This window comes from Myodes glareolus, chromosome 10 (genome assembly GCF_982192425.1).
Source record: "Myodes glareolus chromosome 10, mMyoGla1.1, whole genome shotgun sequence".
NCBI lineage: Eukaryota > Metazoa > Chordata > Mammalia > Rodentia > Cricetidae > Myodes > Myodes glareolus.
This window is the reverse complement of record NC_142035.1, coordinates 14,795,967-14,818,076: the sequence shown is the minus strand read 5'-3', so window position 1 is coordinate 14,818,076 and position 22,110 is coordinate 14,795,967. Positions and strand designations below refer to the sequence as shown.

General features: G+C 40.6%; 1 protein-coding gene across 1 annotated transcript; it reads left to right on the top strand.

Annotated features, from left to right (window-relative positions):
- Positions 1 to 1,427: 1,427 nt before the first annotated feature.
- Positions 1,428 to 3,272, top strand: LOC125404739 (uncharacterized). The gene is made up of 3 exons (XM_048440851.3): positions 1,428 to 1,641; positions 2,096 to 2,503; positions 3,090 to 3,272. Exons 1-2 carry the CDS (start codon positions 1,566 to 1,568, stop codon positions 2,461 to 2,463), a joined length of 444 nt encoding a protein of 147 aa, XP_048296808.2. The 5' UTR covers positions 1,428 to 1,565; the 3' UTR covers positions 2,464 to 2,503; positions 3,090 to 3,272.
- The last annotated feature ends 18,838 nt before the right edge of the window (positions 3,273 to 22,110 follow it).

Genomic DNA, 22,110 nt, shown 5'->3' with positions numbered 1-22,110 from the left:
CTCCAAATGCTGCAAAGAGAAGCTTAGACAAGGGATAAGAGTTACAATTATCTGTGGGTATAGGATAAGTATTCAGAATTCAGTTAGGAATGATGCTGGTTTAGCCCAGCAACAGTAGAAGGGTCTCAGTGACATCAGAAGGGTCTCCTCTAAGATCCATTACCTCACTAGCCCATGTTGACTAGATCGCCAATACCAGGTATAATTTCTGTCTTGCCGAATAGGCCTTACATCCAGTTAGACAGTGTTTGGTTACCACCAAGATATTAGTGCTGTCACTGCACCCTTAGGTTTATCTTGCCATGTTGGTCACTGTTGTGGCTCATAGGCATCCCAGCTGCATTAACAGCTTGCATAGTGTGTTCTGGTACGGCTTGCTCGGCTGTGTTCATTGCTGCCCATTCACAATAGACAGGAAGTGAAAAAAATCCAAAAGCCCTTCAACTGGCAAATGAACAATGAAAATATAATACACATGCACTATGAAATACCAGTCTCCTGTAGGAAAAATGAAATCATAAAATTTGTGGGTAAACAGATGGAACTAGAAATCTTATTTCAAGTTGGGTAACCCAGACCTAGGAGTACAAATCCCACATGATCTCTCTTATCTGTGGCTCTTAGCTCTGAATCTTCAGAGGAGAGCATATAACTTGGAGTAACCATAGAAACCAAGAAAACCCAGAATGTGCAATGTGAGGACTGGGAGGATACAAAGGATAAAAGTGGGAAACGATAAAGGGAGACCTTACTGAGGAGGAAGTAAGTACAGTACAAAATGGAAGGATGAAGGAGACACTGAGATGTTTGAAAGACCCCTAAACACTTAGATTATTTCTTGTTTCTCTAAAATGCCACATAAGTGTATATGTATACCTATACATATATAGTCTAACTGAAGGCATGCTACTTGGACTGACCCCAAGAGCCATAGACTATCTAATAAAAACTCCACATTTGAAATCCACATTCAGATTGTTGGTCAGATGAGTCCAAGAGGCACACAAAATGATACAGGCTATTGATATTGTCTATGGTTGCTTGCAAGAGACAGAAAGTAAGTCCCTATTGCGGAAGGCACCATGCACTTTAACCACAGAACTCCAAAGAGGCAAGTTGGGTCGGTTATGAAAGCCTCCTCCCGACAGACATGGTTGTATATGAAGGTTTGTGTGAAATCAACAGAACTTCTGAATTCTATCCATGATGAAGCATTTCAACGATGGTGTCTTAGAAGGCATTCATTGCTGGAGAATGAAGGCATGATCAAGTCCTGCATATTTTCTGCAGCCTGAAGTCTCTTTCCCACTCTGAACAGAAATATATTTGGGAAGTACAGAAATTTCTGTGTGATGTTCTCAAAGGATAAGGGAAGATTTCTGAGAATGCTCTGATGTTGTGTCCTTGCAGGAAATAGCATCAAGATTCCTACTGAGCAAAGAGAATGAAGCTGACATTTACAGATAAGAAAGGTCACTGCCTTTCCTATCTGCAGGCAAAGCCAGTCAGGAAACATATAAAGGAGAAGCTCAGCTCAGCTCTCAGTCAAGGTTCTTCCTGGCAAGATGAATCCCACCAGCTTCTTCCTCCTTACCTTGCTCCTGGTTCTGGTGACAGAAGCATCTGCGAGGAGACCCCGTGGTGAGTGGCAAGTTTGTTCTGTGGGAAATATATTTGAAAAAAATGTTCTCAAAGGGGTCCACTTGGATTCTGCAGTATGCCGTGTTCCCAGGGCTTCTATCCCTGATGCTGACTGAGTCTTTTTTGAGTCTTAGCCATACGTTTTATGTGGCTATCAGTGATGTGGCAAGCAAAATGCCAGTATTGAGGGGTTGCAGAGGTATGTGGAGCTCCAGGTAACAAAAGCACCCTCATTGTCAGCTGTGAGGGGATTTGACAAGTAGGCCGTTCCAGCTTCTAACTAGACTAAAAGGTCAAGGGCTTCATAGACAGCAAAGCAGCAACAGGGTAGATCTGAACACAGGTCCGTCACCAGAGCTGAAGTGCCGGCTCTCGACAGTGTCCCGATGCACAACTGATCCAGAATATACAGAAGGATGGACACAGGGAGTGAGACAGTCTTTTCTCTCCACAGAAAAATTCTCACAGTCATCGGAAGAGCATTCTAGTGAAACCTCTGAAGTAGGCGGGAGCAGTGGGGGATCAAGTTCTTCCCATGACGAATACAGCCGGAGTGAGAGCTCCTGGAGTTCCTTTAAATCGAAAAATCCAAAAAGTGGCTTCGGCGAGGAAGCCTCGTGGAGTTCCTTTAAATCGAAAACTCCAAAGAGCAGCGCCAGTGAGGAAAGCTCCTGGGGCAGCTTTAAGTCGAAAAGTTCGAGAAGCAGTGCCGGAGAGGAAGGCTCGGATGGTGACCGAGCAGGCGAGTCTGCCGGGGAAATAGAGCGGTCTTACACACGGAGAAAGGAAAAGCAACGCTTTGGACAAGAAGTAGCTAAGTGACACGGCTACGGACCAGCTGAAGATCCGGATCGATACAAAGGTAGGGATATTGCTACGGGAGGGAGACACTCAGGCCAGGGTTTAGAAGTTGTGCATGAGTACTTGCGGGGCGGTTGCGGGACTGGTCCACATGATGCACAGCAGAGGAGCTGCGCAATGTGACCTGAGGAAAGGTGAGGAAATCGCCAGAGAAAGCACCTGAGTCTTGAACTCCCACCTTGAGAGTGTTTTCAGTCTATTCCCCTTGTATAAGCCAACAAGGAAACAAATCTTACTCTGTTCCGCGTGTACAAGTCCACTTGTCAGGTTGTAATCCAAGCTTGTTAATTCTTAGAATTTCGTTTGGCATGACTTTTTTGTGCTCCTCACAGAACAAAGTGTTGCAGTATTATACTCTCCCCATTCCGCACACCGCTGTTCTGATGCATTCGTCTCTTCCAAAGACTATAGGTTTAAGAATTAGCTTCCATTTCCCTCTCAATGAAACAAAGAGACATATCAGAAAGAAGAGTGCCTATTTGGGACACACTAGAGCTGAGAGCATCAGTAAATTACAGAAACATGGGTGGCCCCTTCCCCTCTGTCCTCCACTGGCACAGCTCACAGGTTATGCTCTTTTTCCCTAGGAGTCGCCTTGTCTGAATGAAGGCTGCGATATCTTCAGGATGGAGACTCCTGTGAAGTCCCAGATACAGATCATGGATTTCCATTCTTTTCTCATACTTGGGGTTTTTTTTTCCTGAGGTCCCGAACCCCAGCATTTATTAAAACACTTTCTTTCCAATAAAAAGACAACATTCTGCATCAAATTTTGAGCCTTGAAGTCTCTTCCTTCTGCCACATACAGGCTGGATTTAATAGTTCCGCAGTTAAAGGAAATGTCCTTCTTGTGTTGCTGGTGTGCTCTTACACATTTCTTAAACTCTGCATAGAAATCCATTATTCAACAGAAAACTCTGAAATTCTGACAGTCACTGTATGGCCCCTAAATCTCCTCTTGACCCTATTTCTAGTGGGATTTCAAACTGGCAGCCTAGAAAAGGTCAGAAAATACTTCTTTCAATAGACCATGGTAAATTCCTGAGTTACTGGTGCCTCCAGTCCCAACAGTCCACAAAAGTACATCTTTGTACTTGGTTCAACGATTCTGCTCATGGTTGTACATCCTTTTAAGATTCAATATCCCTAAGTGTGGTACATCAAGTATCTACATCTTATACAAAGAGAGTGTGTTACACAATGCCATCTGTGGAGACGCACACCAGAGGAGTGTCTGGCTAGGGAGAGTGTCTTCAAGTGCAAATCCTGTTGCTCAAACACCTTTCTATGAGTTATTTATGAGAAATCCGGGAGGCAAATAATTATTCAAAAGTAAAACAAACACAATCCAATGGATGAGAAGTTTTATTTCCACATGTGCCTTAGGAACACAACCTTATCTTCAAACCTATCTGTCTTTGTTTTCTTTAAAATTAAATCTCCAGGGGCCACATGGACATAACGTGAATATACTAATTTCAAACCTCATTAGAACATCATTGATGAGGCAGACAGAGGCCAGAATACTTCTGTGATTCTGTAAACAAACATTACTGACAGGCTCTTAGCCAAGGACATGCTTTGTCTTTGTGGAGAGAAGAGAACAATTCTAGGTGTGATCAAATGGCTACTGACCTGCCTGTGATATCATGAGAGCAGGGTCTGCCCGGAGGTCAGAGCCACTTCTGTATTTATGCATTCCTCATAGCTAGTAGTTAAAAGTTTTGGGGCCATCCCCTTAATGCACCCAACAAACAGAGAAAACAACATTCTTCTACACCTTTTTAAAATTTTTATACCTTCTTTATTTTAAAAAAAATCTTATTTTACATACCAATCCCAGTTCCCTCTCCCTCCTGTCCTCTCACTCCCCCTACCTTATCCCCACCCCACACCCCTTCTACTCCTCAGAGAGTGAGGGCTCCCATGGGGAGTCAATAAAATCTATCATATCACTTGAGGCAGGACCAAGACCCCCCCTCCCATATCTAGGCTGAGCAAGATAGCCCTTGTAGTGATATTTCATTGGTATTTTAGTAAATAAAGCTTGCCTGAAGGTCAGAAAAGCAACCACCCTAGTCAGCCTTACAGACCAGGTAGTAGTGACACACATCTTTAATCCAAGTGGCTATGCTAGTTTGCCATAGAAACATGAAGTAACGGTGCATGCCTTTAATCCCAGCACTAGAGAGGAATATAAGATGGGAAGAGACAGCTCTCAAGCAGAGTCTCATTCTGAGGGTTTCTGGAGGCAGGATCACCATTTCAGACTGGGGTAGAGGTAAGAGTCAGTGGCTGACTGTTTTGCTTTTCTGACCTCCAGGTTGAACCCCAATATCTGTCTCTAGTTTTTTATTAATTGTGTTACAATCCCTCCATAGGAAATGGGATCCAAAGAGCCAGTTCATGCACTAGAGATAAATACTGGTTCCACTGCTAGTGACACCACTGTAGAAGGAGCAGTGGGCTGCGTTCCCACCTGGATCCCAGCTAGCTTACCCCGAAATAATTACACGGAAACTGTATTCATTTAAACATTACCTGGCCCATTATCTGTAGCCTCTTATTGGCTCTTACATATTGATCTAACCCATTTCTAATAATCTGTGTAGCACCACGAGGTGGTGGCTTACCGGGAGGATTCTAACCGGCATCCATCTCGGAGAGGAGAGTCATGGCGACTAACTGCCTCTGCTTTTTTTCTCCCACAATTCTGTTCTGTCTATTCCACCTATCTAAGGGCTGGCCTATCAAAAAGGCCAATGCAGTCTCTTTATTAACCAATGAAAGTAATAATAGACAGATGACCCTCCTCCATCACCCCACAAACTGCCCATGCTCCACAAATGTCAGCCACTTTTCAGTGGGCCTAGTTCAGTCAGATGTTGGTTTCCCAGTTGTCAGTTTGGGGCAGTGAGCTCCCAGTAACTCTACCCAGTTTCTCTGGGTATCCCCATCATGGTCTTGGTTCCTTATCTCATAAAATTGCTCCTCCCTCTCTATGATTAGACGTCAGTAGTTCAGTCTAGTGCTTAGCTGTGGATCTCTGCATCTGCTTCCATCAGTTACTAGATGAAGGTTCTATGACGACAACTAAGGTAGTCGTCAATCTGATTACAGAAGAAGGGCAGTTTAGGTACCCTCTCTACTATTGCTTAGATTCTCAGCTGGGGTCAGCAGAAGTTTGAGATTTAGATGTGTTTGGGGCATGATCACATATTTCCCTGCAGTGTTTCCCATTGGAACGGACGCTGGTCCTGCATCTGTTGAACAGGTGTGCTCTGGAAATTCTTTGCTTCTCAGGTGTCACGGCTGATAAATGAAGGAGACTCTTCTACAGAAGTGGAATGTCTGGAGAAGAGACTATGTTGATTTAAAGTGAGCAGTAGCTTCAACTTCATTGTGGGGGTGCTTGGGAGAGACTCTGGACAATTTTGGAATAGATGAAACATGTTTTGCTTTAGGGATAATAGTTTAAAGAAGAGGGCAGGCTATTGCAAATCAAATTAAGTTTCTTTAAAATAGATATGTTTATTCTGGTAGTACCCAGTGTGGGGATATGTATGAAAAATAGTTTTTTAAAAAATAACATAATTCTCCCCAAATAAATAAATATATGTATATTTGTACAACCTAATAAGTCAATTTAGTGCTGTTCATATACATGTCTGTTTATGGCTGGATACCTGGGATTGGATAACCTATCAGGGTCTTTTTTTTTACCCCCCCACCCCCCTTATCAGGGTCTTATACCTTGGAAAACAAAACTGGTTCTTCCTCTCTCGGTAGGCATTGATTTTTCTCCAACTCTTCATCTAGGAATGGAGTTTTGTGAACCTTCCCCATCCATGTTGGCCTGGTGACTGCTGTTATAATTATGCAGATCTTGTTTAGGCAACCACATTGTCATAATTTCATGGATGCAACCTGCCTGTCATGTCTAAAAGACACTTTCTCACTGAGGGCATCCTGATCCTCTGGTACCTACAACCTATCCACCTCACTTCTGTGATGTCCTCTGTTCCTTGGGTATAGAAGTTGTTTGACAAACCTACCAATTGGGCTGGGTACCCCATGGGCACTGATTATCCGTATTTTGATCAGTTATGGATCTCCATAGTAGTGTTCATCTCTGCACAAAGAAGCTTCCTTAATGAAGACTGAGGACAACACTTACATGTAGATATAAGGGTAAGTATTCAGAATATAATTAGAAATTAGATTGGTTTGGAAATGTGGCGATAGTAGGTTCTCATGGATCTATGACCTTTCCAGCTACAGTTTAAAGCACCAGACATGGAATCACTCCTATTGAGCAGGTCTAGTCTATTAGACAGCTGTTGGCTACTCCCCGCACACAATATGTAAGTGCCAGTATGGACAGCATCGTTGGAGATATCTTGTCAGGCCAGTCATTGTGGTTTACAGACTTTACAGATGGGTGTGACTGCTGATTGCCTGTTGGTACCTTGTATACTTCCTTCTGATACTGTGAAAGTTAGTCCCCAAGAAGGAGGCTTCTAGGTAAGTTCTAGTTTGTTTCCCATAACTCTTTGCCCAAAGTATGTGGTGCCTTCAGCAATAAGGTCTTGCTTTGAAATTCTAGGAGGTAACCAAGGGCAATGTAAATAGCCTCTTTTATTTTGAGTCTCTTGGACCCCGTTATCAAAAACTCAAAGGGAAATTTCCTATATCTGACACCAGAATTTTTGCTAGATTGTCTATGGCCCTTGTGGGGAGCACTACCACCCACGTAACATGACTCCATTTAAACTGTATATGTATGTCTGAGTGCATACACACATGGATATACGTACAAGTTATGTGTATTTTAAGTAAGCTGATAAAATGTTTTCCTATGTCTTTTTAAAATAATCTTAGTTTTATCTTTCCTAACCTTATGTCTGTTGTGGGCTATTTGCACACTATAAAAATGTATTGCTGTGACTGGTGTCATAAGAAGCTGGACAGTCAATAACTAGACAGGAGAGATTGGAAGGACTTTCAGGCAGAGAGTAAATGCTGAGAAGACAAAGGACAGAGTCGCCAGACAGACACAGAGAAAGCAGGATGGGCAGACAGACTAAAGGTAACCAAGCCACATAAAAAAATGTACATTATAAGATATTGGTAAATTCAGGTTATAAGAACTAGTTAGGTCCAAGCCTAAGCTAATGCAGAACTTTCATAATTAATAGTATAAGTCTCTGTGTCATCATTTGTGAGCTGACAGCTCAAAGAAAAAACTATCTACATATGACACCCAATGTGGAACTCAAATATCCAAACATAGGGCCTGAAGAGTCTAAGAAAAGTTCTGGACTAGGACCTGGAGGTGGCTTCTTAGCCCAGCCCTGCAGCCTCTCATGTAGGCTGGTGCTCACGACTACAGGCCACAGCCTGTGGGCTGATGTCTCCTATCAGCACCGCGCAATAAACTGAGCCACCAGCAGCTGACATGGCAGCTTAAGATTTCTGTCATGTGGCCAGAGAACACTCAGGCACCTACTTAAGCCAGGCCCAGACACAGAAAACCTCTAAAATGGTCCAGTATGTTCAAAATTGTGCTTAGATGCTAAAAAATGAACGCAGACAGAATAAAAAATAAATAGTTCAAAAGTAATAAAATATTTTTAAAAAGAATAAAATGATATAAAAATAAGCCACATAAAGAAGGAAAATACACAGGGTATCTGGATCCTGTGTGGTGCTTTGTTGACTTTACATTTTTAAAATGCTAATGTACAAAAATAAATAGTTGCTGAGAGATATTGGATTATAAAAACTAAATGTCTTAATTTCAAAATGGAAGTCAGAAAACATGTCACACTGGGGAAAGGTTGTGCCTTCGTTTCCACAGGAAGCAAAAACAAATGTGGTTTTCTTCAAAATTAATGAGGATTTGATTGTGGGAAACCTCCTGGAAATCTTGGCTACAAATATTTTTAAAAAGGAAAAGAAAAAGACTACAGAACATGTGATATATATGCTGATCTATGTTCCCATATATCTCTGTCTCTCTCTAAATATATAGATATATGGGAACATATATCTATCTGTCTATCTATCTATCGATCGATCGATCGATCGATCGATAGATAGATAGATAGATAGATAGATAGATATAAGTTCCCATATATCTCTACTATGGGAACAGTTCTGAGACTGGATGAGACATGATAAATCTTGTTTGCTACAGAGTTTTCACAACTTATTGTTACAAGTCATCCTTTCATCCTTTCATACAGAGGTTTATATTACAGCTTGGTTATGCAGTACAAACAGACTTACAAAGTTAGCAGATGACTTTTACCTACTCAAACAAAAAACAAAAATGATCTTTAACTGACTTGTGCACACTATATATTCTATGTTTGTTTCCCGACTGCTCAGCCCCAAAATAATTACACAGAAACTGTTTTATTTCAATCACTGCTTAGCCCATTAACTCTAGCTTCTTATTAGCTTACTTTTACATCTTAATTTAACCCATTTCTATTAACCTGTATATCGCCACAAGGCTTACTGGGTAAAGTTCTGGTGTCAGTCTTCGGCGGGGCTACATGGCTTCTCCGTTGCTCTGCCTCCTTTCTCCCAGCACTCAGTTTAGTTTCACCTGCCTAGCTCTGCTCTACTCTATCACAGGTCCAACACAGCTTCTTTATTAACCAATGGTATTCACAGCATACAGAGGGGAATCCCACATCACAGATATGTTACCTTTAAAAGTTTGTGTTTTCAGAACAAAAAACAAGCAAATAAACAAGACACCAATAAAAACAAGTAGCCCAGGTAATCCAGCCTCTCAGAATGCCGCTATTGCATTTTCCTCAAAATTTTGCATCCAGAACAACTTCAAAGCTGCTAGCTGAGATGGTAGGGCCTCACAGACTACTCCAGCCAAGACTCCAGAGCTCTATACTTTGCTATCACACAAACACCAAACAAAGAATGATGCAACTAGCTTTCCCAGGGCTTAACCAATATCCTAATTTTCTAATGGTCCCCTAAAGGTGATGATGTAACAGCTCTTGCTGTGGAGGCAGGATGCTTCGGGTACTGCTTGGTTAGAAGTGGAACCGCATGAGTCTGCAGCTCCTCCATGCCCCAGTCACTACCTGGGACTGAGTGGCACAGGGATGACTGGTCATATGGGCTGCCTTAGTAAAGATGGTGGTGGTTAGGTTATCTGACCTGCCTTTATCCAAGATGGTGCCTGCACATGTATGTAACTCCTTCCATTTACCTGAACACTGGCAGAAGTTAGAAAAGATCAGAAAAACTTTGGCATATGCTTTTGTCAGCTTGTTTCTCATGGATGAGGCAGAAAAGATCAGGCTCAGGTTGTTTTCTGGCTCTCCAGCTGAAAGAAGGAGGGCTGGGGCAATAAGTCTGAAGGACAGGGAGTGCAAAAAGGCATGAAGTCAAAAGGACTGGAGCGGAAAAGACCCGTAGGTCAGAGAAACGAAGGCACCACTCAGTGAGGGTTGTGCTAGGGTTCTAGGCCCAAAAGCCTTACTTGTGGGAAATTTTCTGAAGGTTATTGTTAGCAAAAGGAACCAGCCACAGCCCTGAAGGTGTTGGCTAGGGAGAGGAGAACTCACCAATTGTAGCCAGTATTGTACAGAATCCCAGAAGACAGGGTGGGGTGGAAAGTGGGCTGTCAGTCTGGGTCAGGGTCACGGTCCCTACATTCCTCATGCTACCTGCCCATGAGTGATTCAACCAATGGGCCTTCTACAGTCTGGAATTCCCTTGCCTTCCCTATTGCCTAAAGGATGGTCTCTTATAGTTATTGATTTAAAAGCTTGTTTCTTCACTATTCCTTTACAAGAAAATAAAAGAAAAATTTGCCATCACAGTGCCTACTTAAAAAATGTTAAAAGATATAAATGGAAGGTTCTCCCACAGCAACTATTGTATAGCCCCACCCTGTGCCAATATTTTATAAGTCAGTCATTAAAAGTGATACATAGCAATTTCCTGAGTCTATAGTTTACCATAACATGGACAACATTTTGCTATCTGATTCAAATGTAGATACTTTAAAAAGAATGTTTGACGAAGTAAAGAAAATTTTGCTTCATTGGGGATTACAAATTATTCCTGAAAAATGCAAAGAGGAGATTCTATTAATTATTTCAGTTATAAAACAGGGTTACAGAAAACTAGACCACAAAAAAGTGCAAATAGGAGTGATTGGTTGCAGACTCTTAATTGCTTCCAAAGATTTCTAGGAGACATTTCCAATCCACAGCTCACTACTAGGATAAATTCTGACCATATAATTTATTTAAACAAATCAGTAGACAGTGATAAAGACTTAGACCCAGGGAATTTTCGGATGAAGCGGAGAGAGAATTGACTTTGATTGAAAAGAAATTACAGGAGTCATATGTGGATCATGTGGATCCAAATCTTAACTGCATTTTGGTCATATTATTCTCCAAATATTCCCCTATAGGAATTTTAATGCAGAGAGAAGATATGATCTTATAATGGATCTTTTACCACACAAACTGAATAAAAAATGAAAATCTTATGTGGAAAAGTTCTCTGAGTCAATTATAAAAAGAAAATTGAGAATTTGTCAGTTAGCAGGAATAGACCCAGCAGAAATTATAGCACCTTTTATTAATGATGAAATTAACAAATTATGTGAAGACAGTGAACCCTGGCAAAGTTCTTGTATGAATTTTTTGGGAGAGATTAAAAGGTTGGTTCAGTAATCACACATTTACTAGAAGTTATGACAATCATAGGTACACCTGCGCAAATAAAGACAGACAATGCTCCAGCATATGTCTCTAAGAAAATGAAACCGTTTTTGCTTATTATAATATAAGGCATATTATACATATACCACACAACCCTACAGGTCAGTCAGTTATAGAAAGATCAAATTGAACTATAAAGGATATGTTGAACAAACAGAAAGGGATGAAAAAGACCCCCAGAAATAGATTGCATAATGCTTTATTAACCTTGAATTTTCTTAATGTTAATGACAAAGTAACAATGACTTCTGAGAGACATTGGATAATAGAAAAGACTTCTGAATTAAATCAACTGGTGAACTTCAAGGGTGTGTTGATATCAGCATGGAAACCAGGAGATGTGCTATGTTGGGTAAGGGGTTTCGCTCTTCTTTCCACAGGAGAAGAAATGTTATGAATACCATCAAAATTAACACCACCTAAAGATCGGTTTTTGACTACAAACTGCTCAGAACAATTTCAAGGTGTCTGAGATGATCCAGTCTTACAAACTACTCTAGACAGGACTTGAGAAAAGCCTGCACATTCCCAAGATGCAAAGACTGAATGATACAGCTACCTCTCCCAGGACTTGACAATGAATACAAATTTCAAGATCAACAAAAGATTCTGTCACCCCCGCCCCAGACAGCAGGAAGTAAATTTAAGGATTTGATGCCCACATTCCCAAGCAGTGGGGTGGGTTTTAGTCATTCAATGGATTATGGATATTATAAATATGATAGGGTAAAAGGGTAGATTATTGAATCTACTCTGGAAAAAAAGGATATAGATATGATCTTGTTTGAAAAGAAAAAGTAGGGTGAATGTAGATATGATAAGATAAAAGAGTAGATTATTGAATCTACTCTGAAAAGAAAAAGTAAGGACATAGATAAAAGATAAAAAGGTAGATTATTAAATCTACTTTTAAAAAGCAACTACTAGTTTTAAATGTTTTACATTAGATTAGACTTTTGTATATTGTATACAAATTTTGCATATTGATATAAATTTGAGATTAATTTTGTTAAAACATACTGTGCATATGTTTCTAATCTTGTTCAAGGTATTGCACCTATACAGCTTATTTAACAATGTAATGCAAATCTCTAGTTTTTGAGAATTCTCATTACCAACTAGTTACAATAATAAGGAAATGCAGATTAGTAGTTAACCACTTAGTATAATAGATCTTGTAGTCACATTAGGTATGTTTTCAAGGTCAAACAAAGACATATTTTAGATAGACAGGCCATCTTCAAACACATCAGAGATCTACAGAATATAGAATTTAAGATTTTTTAATAACCTAATTTCTTCTTTTTATGACAACGAGACGTGTCTGCTCCTGGCAGCACCAATCTACTTTAGAGAAGATAATGGGCGTTGAAGGAACTCCACATGAAGTTTACTTTCTTTGTGGCAAAAGTAAGACACTGGGGGAGAAAATGTCCTTGTCTCAACTGCTGACAGTACGCTGTCCTAATTAGACAAGTAGGACACAAAAGAACATGACTTTTAAACATTGTCAGGATGAAAAGGGACAGCCCTTCAGAATATCCTGCTTCACAGTAAAGTATCAGATATGCTAGACCTGTAGGCCAAAAACGAGTATCTCAACATTGCAGAGGAATTTTGCATAATTGTCCAGGCAGTCAGCTGTTTCTGTCATTATTCACATTTTTTGGAAGTTGTCTGCTTGCACTTCCTGCTGACTCAGTTAATATTATTTCCTTCTTGGATCTCTAAGGTAGTTGAAGATTAGATAGTTATAGGTATAGTATTCCTTCTTTACTTGACACAGAAAGCAAGTTATGATTTAGATACCAAATTAGATAAAAGACTTTGGACTCACCAAGATAGGATAGATATGAAATATTTTCTCTGAATTTGTCAAATGCAAATGAAATAGACATTGTAGATGTATTTATTGCCTTATTTAATGTATATAGTCATTGTACTTATTGTACATAGTTTTCTTATATTAGTTATAGCCTTTTTATTTTAGACAAAAAGGGGAAGTGTAGTGGCATTTCAATTATATTTTAATAAATAAAGCTTGACTGGGGATGGGAAAGTAAAACAGCCACACTGGTTAGCTTTACAGACCAGGCAATGGTAATATACACCTTTAATCCCAGTAGCCACACTAGTTGCCAGAGAAACTGGGTGGTGCATGCCTTTAATCCCAGCCCTAGAGAAGATTATAAAACAGGGGGAAAAACTCTCAGACATGGTCTCATCCTGAGATTCCTAGAGGCATGATTTTCATTTCAGAAAGAGGTCAAGGTAAGAGCCAGTGGTTGACTGCTTTGCTTTTTGGATCTTCAGGTTGAACCCCAATCTCTTTCTCTGAGTTTTATTAATCATGCCTCAGAATACAAAGAAGAGGTTGTGGAATCTCCCTCCATGGCTAAGGAAAGTTACTGAGGCCAAATGTGCTTCAGGGGTTCCACTCCATGGAGCCAGAGATGCCATTGTGTGAAGCTGTGAAAGTGAAGCCTGAGTTTCAGTGGAGACTCCAAGATTTTGGAGATGCCAAAACAGTGGAATACCTGCCACGGAGAGCTACTAACCAGGTAGGGGACCAACCTGAGAGAGAGAGGTGTGTTGCAGTCAAAAGAGCTGAAAGGAGTTGTGTTATAAAAGGCTGCTTGTTTGTTCCCAGCTGCTCAGCCTGAAATAATCACACAGAAATCATATTATTTACAATACTGTTTGGCCAATAGCTTAAGCGTATTTCTGGCTAACACTTATATCCTAAACTAACCCATCTCCATTAATCTGTCTATCACCATGTGGCTGTGGCTTACTGGGTAAAGTTCCATCCCAAGCGTCTGTCTCTGGCAGAGCTACATGACTTCTCTCTGACTGCCTTCTTTCTCCCAGAATTCAGTTTAGTTTTCCCTGTGTAGCTCTACTCTTTTGTCATATCATAGGCCAAGACAGTTTCTTTATTAATCAATGGTGTTCAGAGCATACAGAGGGGAATCCCACATTACCTCTCCTTTTCTGTTTAAATAAAAAAGGAAGATTTTAACTTTAACACAGAAAAATTACATATAACAAAACAGGTATCAAGCAAGAATTACAGTTACAATATTTATATCTACTTTTATCATAAGTAAGGGAAACTATAACTATCTATTCTTCAACTCCATCAAGACTCCAGAAGGATATAATATTATCTAAGCTAACAGGAAGTACATTGTTAGCAACTTTCAAAACTTTAGAATTGACAGAGACATTTCGCTGCCTGGACAGTCACCCAAGTTCTGTATTGCTGGAACATCCATCTTCAGACTATGGGCCTATTGTATTCAGCAGACTTTTTCATGAATCAGGAAATTTCAAAGACAGTTCTGCCTATATTGGCAGTTTGTCGGTCACATTTTTCTGTGTCCTGCAGAATGTCTAGCAGACTCTTTCATGAAGCAGAAACTCCAAAGGATTGCTTCACCTTTAGGTAAGTTCAGCTGTCACTTCTCTGTGGGTCCTGCATATCCAGTTCATACAGTATAACATCAAGCAGTCCAGGCAAGAGCAGTTTCTTGCCCAAATGACTAGCAAACTCCATAAGGAGCTTCTTCAATGTCCATCTTCCTCTTGAAGTAATTGATGCTTCCAGGAGCATATGTGTCTCATTGTCATGAAAAGTTCTAAGTTCTTAAAACATTTTAAATGTCATATTCTGTAGATCTCTGAAAGATTTGAAGAATACCTATCTAACTGAAATATATCTCTATATATCTAGAAAATCTAACTAACATGACTAGAAGCTTGACTATTATATAGATAATTATCTATTAACCTGTATTTCTTAATTATACATTTTTAAATGAGTTTTACAAACACAATACCGTAATCAAGAGCAGATATATATATATAAACAAATTTGACCTTAAATTTTTATCAATAAAGCAAGATCCATACTAATGAAAGTATCCATCTCTATAGTATATCACCTTTAAATGTAAACAGACATTTATAAATAATATTTGGGAATTTGGGCATAGTTCTTTCCAAACTGCATCCTGCTTTTTGCTGGGTGAAGTCATTTTTGGGGTGTTCATGGAGACCTTTCAGGTAGTCTTGATTCATCAAACCACCTTAGTCTGGAAAGATTCCACACGTTCTCATCTTCTGTGAAAACAAAAGAAGAACCTCTTTACCAATGCAACTTATCTTTAGACTCAAACTTTGAAATCAAGAAATTTTTAAAACATGTATGTTAGTTTAGCGTAGCAGTACCCAGAATCAAATGTCTCTCTGCTGTCAAAAAATTCAAAGAAAACACAATAATATACATAATTCAGACTCTCTGTGTATATTTCATCTTTACATGGCTTGTTTTTTTTATTATTAAATTATAAAAGTTTCCATTTCAGCCCCTCCTCCCACCACCCTCCCACTCCCCCCACTCCCTCTCCTCCTCCCTCTCCATCCCCTAGAGCAGTCAGGGTTTCCTGCCCTGTGGGAAGTTCGAGTTCCTCCCTACATGGCTTGTTTTTACTCTGTTACTTTTCTATAAGTTTACTCTGTCTCTTTAAAGATTTTGTTTTATTTTTTTAAACAATCTACTTCTTTTTATAGCTCTCTATACTCTTTTTCTTCTCTCTCCCAAGCCAACATACATTTGTCCAACAATGTGACCCATTTAGAGGTCTTTTTCATCTGAATTTGTCTTTCTCGTGCATCTGTAATCCTTTTGACCAGGACAACTTCTTAAAATGCTAAGGGCTTCTTAAAAACCTAAGCTGCAGCATGGCTAGGACCAAGGCTGCTTTGCCTTTTGGCTCCGTCAAGTTGAACATGGTGGAGACATGTTTACTGCCTCTGTAAGCCAGGCACACTGCTCCGGTTCCAAGTATGCAGTGGGTCTATGTCAAACCACTAAGCAGTTTGTAACACGCTGCTTACAAAGCCCATTTAAATGCTCCTTGGCCTGACCTTCTGAAAGAGTCAGAGCTGTTTGTGCTGGTGAACCAGGAAGCTGCTGTTTGAAACTGCACGTTTTATTTTTTTTAATTTGCAATACTGTTAGATCTGAAGGGCCTTTCGACATCATACATGGAGATGCAGAGTTTAGAGTTTGCCCAGCTGTTCTTTGGTCTTGCTTTGGTCCAGTATTTCCTCATTATGCTCCCTTTTCTTCATTTTGGAATGGGAACGTATATTCTGTGCCATTATATGTTGGAAGTATGTAATTTGCTTTTTTATTTATTTGGGGGGGGCACAACTAATAGATTGCCTTAAGTCTCGGAAGAGACTTTGAACTTTGGACTTTTAAACCATCTTGAGATTGTGATAGACTACGGGGATTTTTGAAGTTGGACTAAATGCATCTTGCATTATGATATGGCTACAAACCTATGGGAGTCAGGGAGTGGAATGTGGTGGTTTATATTTCTTTATAAGAGTTGCCATGGCAAATAGCATAAAATATCTTGGGGTTACTCTAACCAAGGAAGTGAAAGACCTATTTGACAAAAACTTTAAGTCCTTGAAGAAAGAAATTGAGGAGGATACCAGAAAATGGAAAGACCTCCCCTGCTCTTGGATTGGGAGAATCAACATAGTAAAAATGGCAATTCTACCAAAAGCAATCTATAGATTCAATGCAATCCCCATCAAAATCCCATCAAACTTCTTCACAGACCTTGAGAGAACAATAATCAAGTTTATATGGCAAAACAAAAAACCCAGGATAGCCAAAACAATCTTATACAATAAAAGAACTTCTGGAGGCATTACCATCCCTGACTTCAAACTCTATTATAGAGCTACAGTATTGAAAACAGCTTGGTATTGGCATAAGAACAGAGAAGTCGACCTATGGAATCGAATAGAAGACCCAGATATTAACCCACAAACTTATGAACACCTAATTTTCGACAAAGGAGCTAAAAGTATACAATGGAAGAAGGAAAGCATCTTTAACAAATGGTGCTGGCATAACTGGATGTCAACCTGTAAAAAAATGAAAGTAGATCCATATCTATCACCATGCACAAAAATCAAGTCCAAATGGATTAAAGACATCAACATTAATCCGTCCACTTTGAACCTGATAGAAGAGAAAGTGGGAAGTAGTCTACAAGATTTAGGCACAGGAGGCCTCTTCCTAAGTAGGACCCCAGCAGCACAGACAATAAGAGAAACAATGAATAAATGGGATCTACTGAAACTGGGAAGCTTCTGTAAAGCAAAGGACACTGTCAGTAGGACAAAAAGGCTACCTTCTGACTGGGAGAAGATCTTCACCAACCCCTCATCAGACAAAGGTCTGATCTCCAAAATATACAAAGAACTCAAGAAACTAGGCACTAAAACTCTAATTAACCCAATTAAAAAATGGGGTACTGAACTTAACAGAGAATTCACAACAGATGAACTTCGAATGGCCAGAAGACACTTAAGGTCATGCTCAACCTCCTTAGCGATCAGGGAAATGCAAATCAAAACCACTTTGAGATACCATCTTACACCTGTCAGAATAGCTAAAGTCAAAAACACCAATGATAGCCTATGCTGGAGAGGATGTGGGGTGAGGGGAACACTCATCCATTGTTGGTGGGAATGCAAACTCGTGCAGCCACTGTGGAAATCAGTGTGGCGGTTTCTCAGGAAACTGGGAGTCAACCTCCCTCAGGACCCAGCAATACCACTCTTGGGAATATACCCAAGAGATTCCCTAACATACTACAAAAGCATTTGTTCAACTATGTTCATAGCAGCACTATTTGTAATAGCCAGAACATGGAAACAACCTAGGTGCCCCTCAATAGAAGAATGGTTAAAAAAGGTGTGGAACATATATACATTAGAGTTTTACTCGGCAGTAAAAAACAATGACATCTTGAATTTTGCATGCAAATGGATGGAAATAGAAAACGCTTTACTGAGTGAGGTAAGCCAGACCCAAAAAGAGGAACACGGTATGTATTCACTCATAAGTGGATTCTAACCATAATTAAAGGTCTTTGAGCCTATTATTCGTGATCCTAGAGAGCTAAATAAGAAGATGAACCTGATGAAGATTATTTAGCTATCCACCAGGAGGTAGGAAATAGACAAGAGTCCCAGGTAACCTCGGGTGCATGGGGGGGTGGGAGGGTCGATGGAGGGGGAGAGGGCTAGAGAGAAGGGAGTAGGGGAGGAACGGGGAAAGCTTGGTGGCCGGGGATGGGGGGGGGAGGGAGGTAGGATGAATATGGGATCAGGGAACAATATATTTCAACTAAGGGAGCCATTTTAGGGTTTACAGGAGACTTGATTATATATGGGATCCCAGGTCCAAGGAGAAATCCCCCAGATTGCTCTCTGGACAGAGGAGAGGGTGCCTGAATCGGCCGTGGCCCATGACCATACTGATGTATATTTTGCTTATCACCATAGATCCTTCGTCTGGCGAAGGACGGCTATGCAGTCGGAGGCCCACATTGAAGCACCGGATTGAGCCCCCCGAGGTCCGGAGGGGGAGCGGAAGGAGGAGGAACATGAAAGACGAAATCAGTACTGCGAGGGATGCTATCACCCACTGATACAAGGGAACGGATCTGATGAGAGTTTACCAGGGCCAGTCGGACTGGGACTGAACGAGGATGTGATCTAGCCAGATTCTCGGAATTTGGCCGGATTCTCTGACTGTGGCTGGCCCGGGGTCTTTCTGAAAAGCCATTGACTATGACACTGAGACCTGTTTCCTCTGCATATGCTGGATTTTGGAGATCCAGTCTGTTTGGACGCTCGCCTTCCTGGACCTGGAGGGAGGGGGAGGGAGCTGGAGCTTCCCACAGGGCTGGAAACCCTGACTGCCCTGGGGGACAGAGGGGAAGGAGGGGGGGAGTAGGGGGAGTGGGAAGGTGTTGGGAGGGGGGGCGGAAATGGAAACTTTTATAATTTAATAAAATTTACTAAAAAAAATTTAAAAAACAAACAAACAAACAAACAAACAAAAAAAAGAGTTGCCATGGTCATGGTGTCCCTTTACAGCAGTAGATCATTGACTAAGACAGTGAACACTCCAATTATCACTCCTGTATTTATTAAGATGACACTCACTTCCTCCAACATAGTCTTCCTTCACATTCTTAAGGAATATTCAAAATGACCTTTTTGTATCCATTATTATTTAAAATTTTGACATAATATTTTGAAAAGGGAATTTTACAGCAGATAGAAGAAAAACATTTGAAATGCTGGCTGTTTTTTGTTTTGGTTTTTTTGTTGTTGTTGTTTTGTTTTGTTTTGTTTTGTTAGCTTGACACAAGGCAGAGCCATTTGGGAAAAGGAAACCTCAATTGAGAAAATGCCCCCCCACCAGACTGGCCAGTGGGAAAAGGTCTGGCAATTTTCCTGATTGATGACTGGTGTGAGAGGGCCCCGACCACTGTGGACAGAGCAGTGAGACTCCTGGATTTATGATCTTGGTGCTGTAAGAAAGCACACTGGGAAACACATGAAGAGCAAGGCAGCAAATGGTGTTCCTAGGACCCCTGCTTCAGTTTTTGCCTCTAGGTTTCTGGGATGAATTCCTGCCCTGGCTTTACTTCATGATGTGCTGTGATTGAAACATGTAAGGGGACATAACCCTTTCCTCCCCAGCTCATTTTTGGTCATGGTATTTTACCACAGTAGGAACCCTAAGAGAGAAGTGAAGCAACCATACCTTGTTTCCTCCATGCATTCCTATTAGTGTGTGAATTAAAAGAAAACTTGAACAAGGGTTTACAGGGAATTTAGACACTGGCTCCAACTAACCAGGATAACAAACAGTATTAGAAACATCATTGTTTACCAACTATATCCAAGTGTTGACATCAAAATTTATGATGAATATTTATTTTAGAATATTGCTTTTGTATTTGCTACTTCCAGCAAATAGTACACAGGCATTGTTTTGGGAGAGGTGTTAAAGAGTATATAACATTATAGCTACACAATAACTTAGATTGTAAAATTGATTACATGGGAAATCCAGAGCAAGTAAGGTTGATGATTACATCAGTGCCTTAAAAGGATGCTGAGGACAGATTAGGATAGTAGTCTTAAGTGACCTCAAGGTACATTGTTGGCTTTGACCATGAGGTCCAACAGGAATTCCGGTCTCTTAGGATGTAAGAGATGTACTTACCATAATGCAGTGACACATGACTTAGTTAGGTTTCTATAGCTATGAAGAGACACCATGACCATGGCAACTCTTGTAAAGGACAATATTTAACTATGGTGGCCTCTTACACTTTCGGAGGTTCGGCACATTATCATCATGATGGGGAGCATGGTGGCATGCAGGCAGGCGGGTTGCTAGAGCTGAGAGTCCTTACCTCTTCAAAGGCAGGCAACAGGAAGTCATGTGACTGCCACACTGAGAGAAGCTTGAGCAAAAGAGATCTTAAAGCTGTTCCCTCAGTGACACACTTCTCCAGCAAGGCCACACCTCCTAATAGTGTCACTCCCTTTGGGGGCCATTTTTTTTCAAACCACCACAACACATGTTATGATTTCTGTCTCATTGCTTCTGTGTGTAGCATTCATGTGCCCATACATGGTGAATCCAGGGTATGTCTTAGGTGGTTTTCTGTACTCTTCAATGTTTAGACAGATTGTACTTTTTAGCTATTTTTGAGACACATGGGTGATTTTTTTAATCTTTTGCAAGTTGCTATGTGATTTTGTGAAGAGCTGAGAAAAACACTTAGCTTTTCTCTTTTGTTACTTAAAAACCTTATTCTCCAATTTTATGATAAATTTTAATTTTTTTGATGTTTCTTAGCATCTGTGAGAGCCAAAGTTATGTTTTAAGTTTTAATTACTGTACCTAAGAGATCCATAAAACAAAAACTGTCCCTAATCTGTAAGCCCCTTGCCCAAGGAAAGATACTTCCTGAAATTATGGGGGCTATTGTTTGTGTAAGATAACAAACCACATGTTTTTGCTCTCCTGAACAAGTTTGATCCAGCTGCACCAGAGGTGCTCAGGCACATGTAGACAGAAGGTACAGAGACAGGAAATAAAACAGCACATGTTTGCCCCTGAATGAACCTGGTGGGTAATATGTAGTCTTATGGGTTGTTTCTATAAGCCTCTACAAAAATGTGAGTTATTGCTATGTCCTGGGAACCCCGGAATGGACCTGGCTAGAGTCCATCATCCTGGCCAGTATTTATTTAAAGCTTGCTTCAAGTGCAGTGCTTTTATTCTGACCTGGTGGGAGTAACATCTTCATATGACAGAGTGCCACTTGGGGCACCCATACTGGCTTTGATTGTACAGTACGCTGGCTTAGCACTCCCAGGGCTAAGAGTCAAACTCTGTGCCTTTCATTACTTACTTTCAAAATGATCGCTCAGCTGAAATATATTCTTCCCTGATCCCATATTCATCCTTCCTCCCTCCCCCCCATCCCAGTCCACCGAGCTTTCCCCATTCCTCCCCTACTCCCTTCTCTCTAACCCTCTCCCCTTCCAACAACCCTCCCACCCCCCCATGCACCCGAGGTTACCTGGGACTCTTGTCTATTTCCTATCTCCTGGCGGATAGCTAAATAATCTTCATCAGGTTCACCTTCTTATTTAGCTTCTCTAGGATCACGAATAATAGGCTCAAAGACCTTTAATTATGGTTAGAATCCACTTATGAGTGAATACATACCGTGTTCCTCTTTTTGGGTCTGGCTTACCTCACTCAGTAAAGCGTTTTCTATTTCCATCCATTTGCATGCAAAATTCAAGATGTCATTGTTTTTTACCGCTGAGTAAAACTCTAATGTGTATATGTTCCACACCTTTTTTAACCATTCTTCTATTGAGGGGCACCTAGGTTGTTTCCAGGTACTGGCTATTA

What these genes read in the sequence shown, in the direction of transcription:
- LOC125404739 (XM_048440851.3), top strand. Translation starts at nt 1,566, where the DNA reads ATGAATCCCACCAGCTTCTTCCTCCTTACCTTGCTCCTGGTTCTGGTG. An exon ending in ATCTGCGAGGAGACCCCGTG is followed by an intron (nt 1,642 to 2,095) that starts GTGAGTGGCAAG and finishes TTCTCTCCACAG; the next exon opens with AAAAATTCTCACAGTCATCG.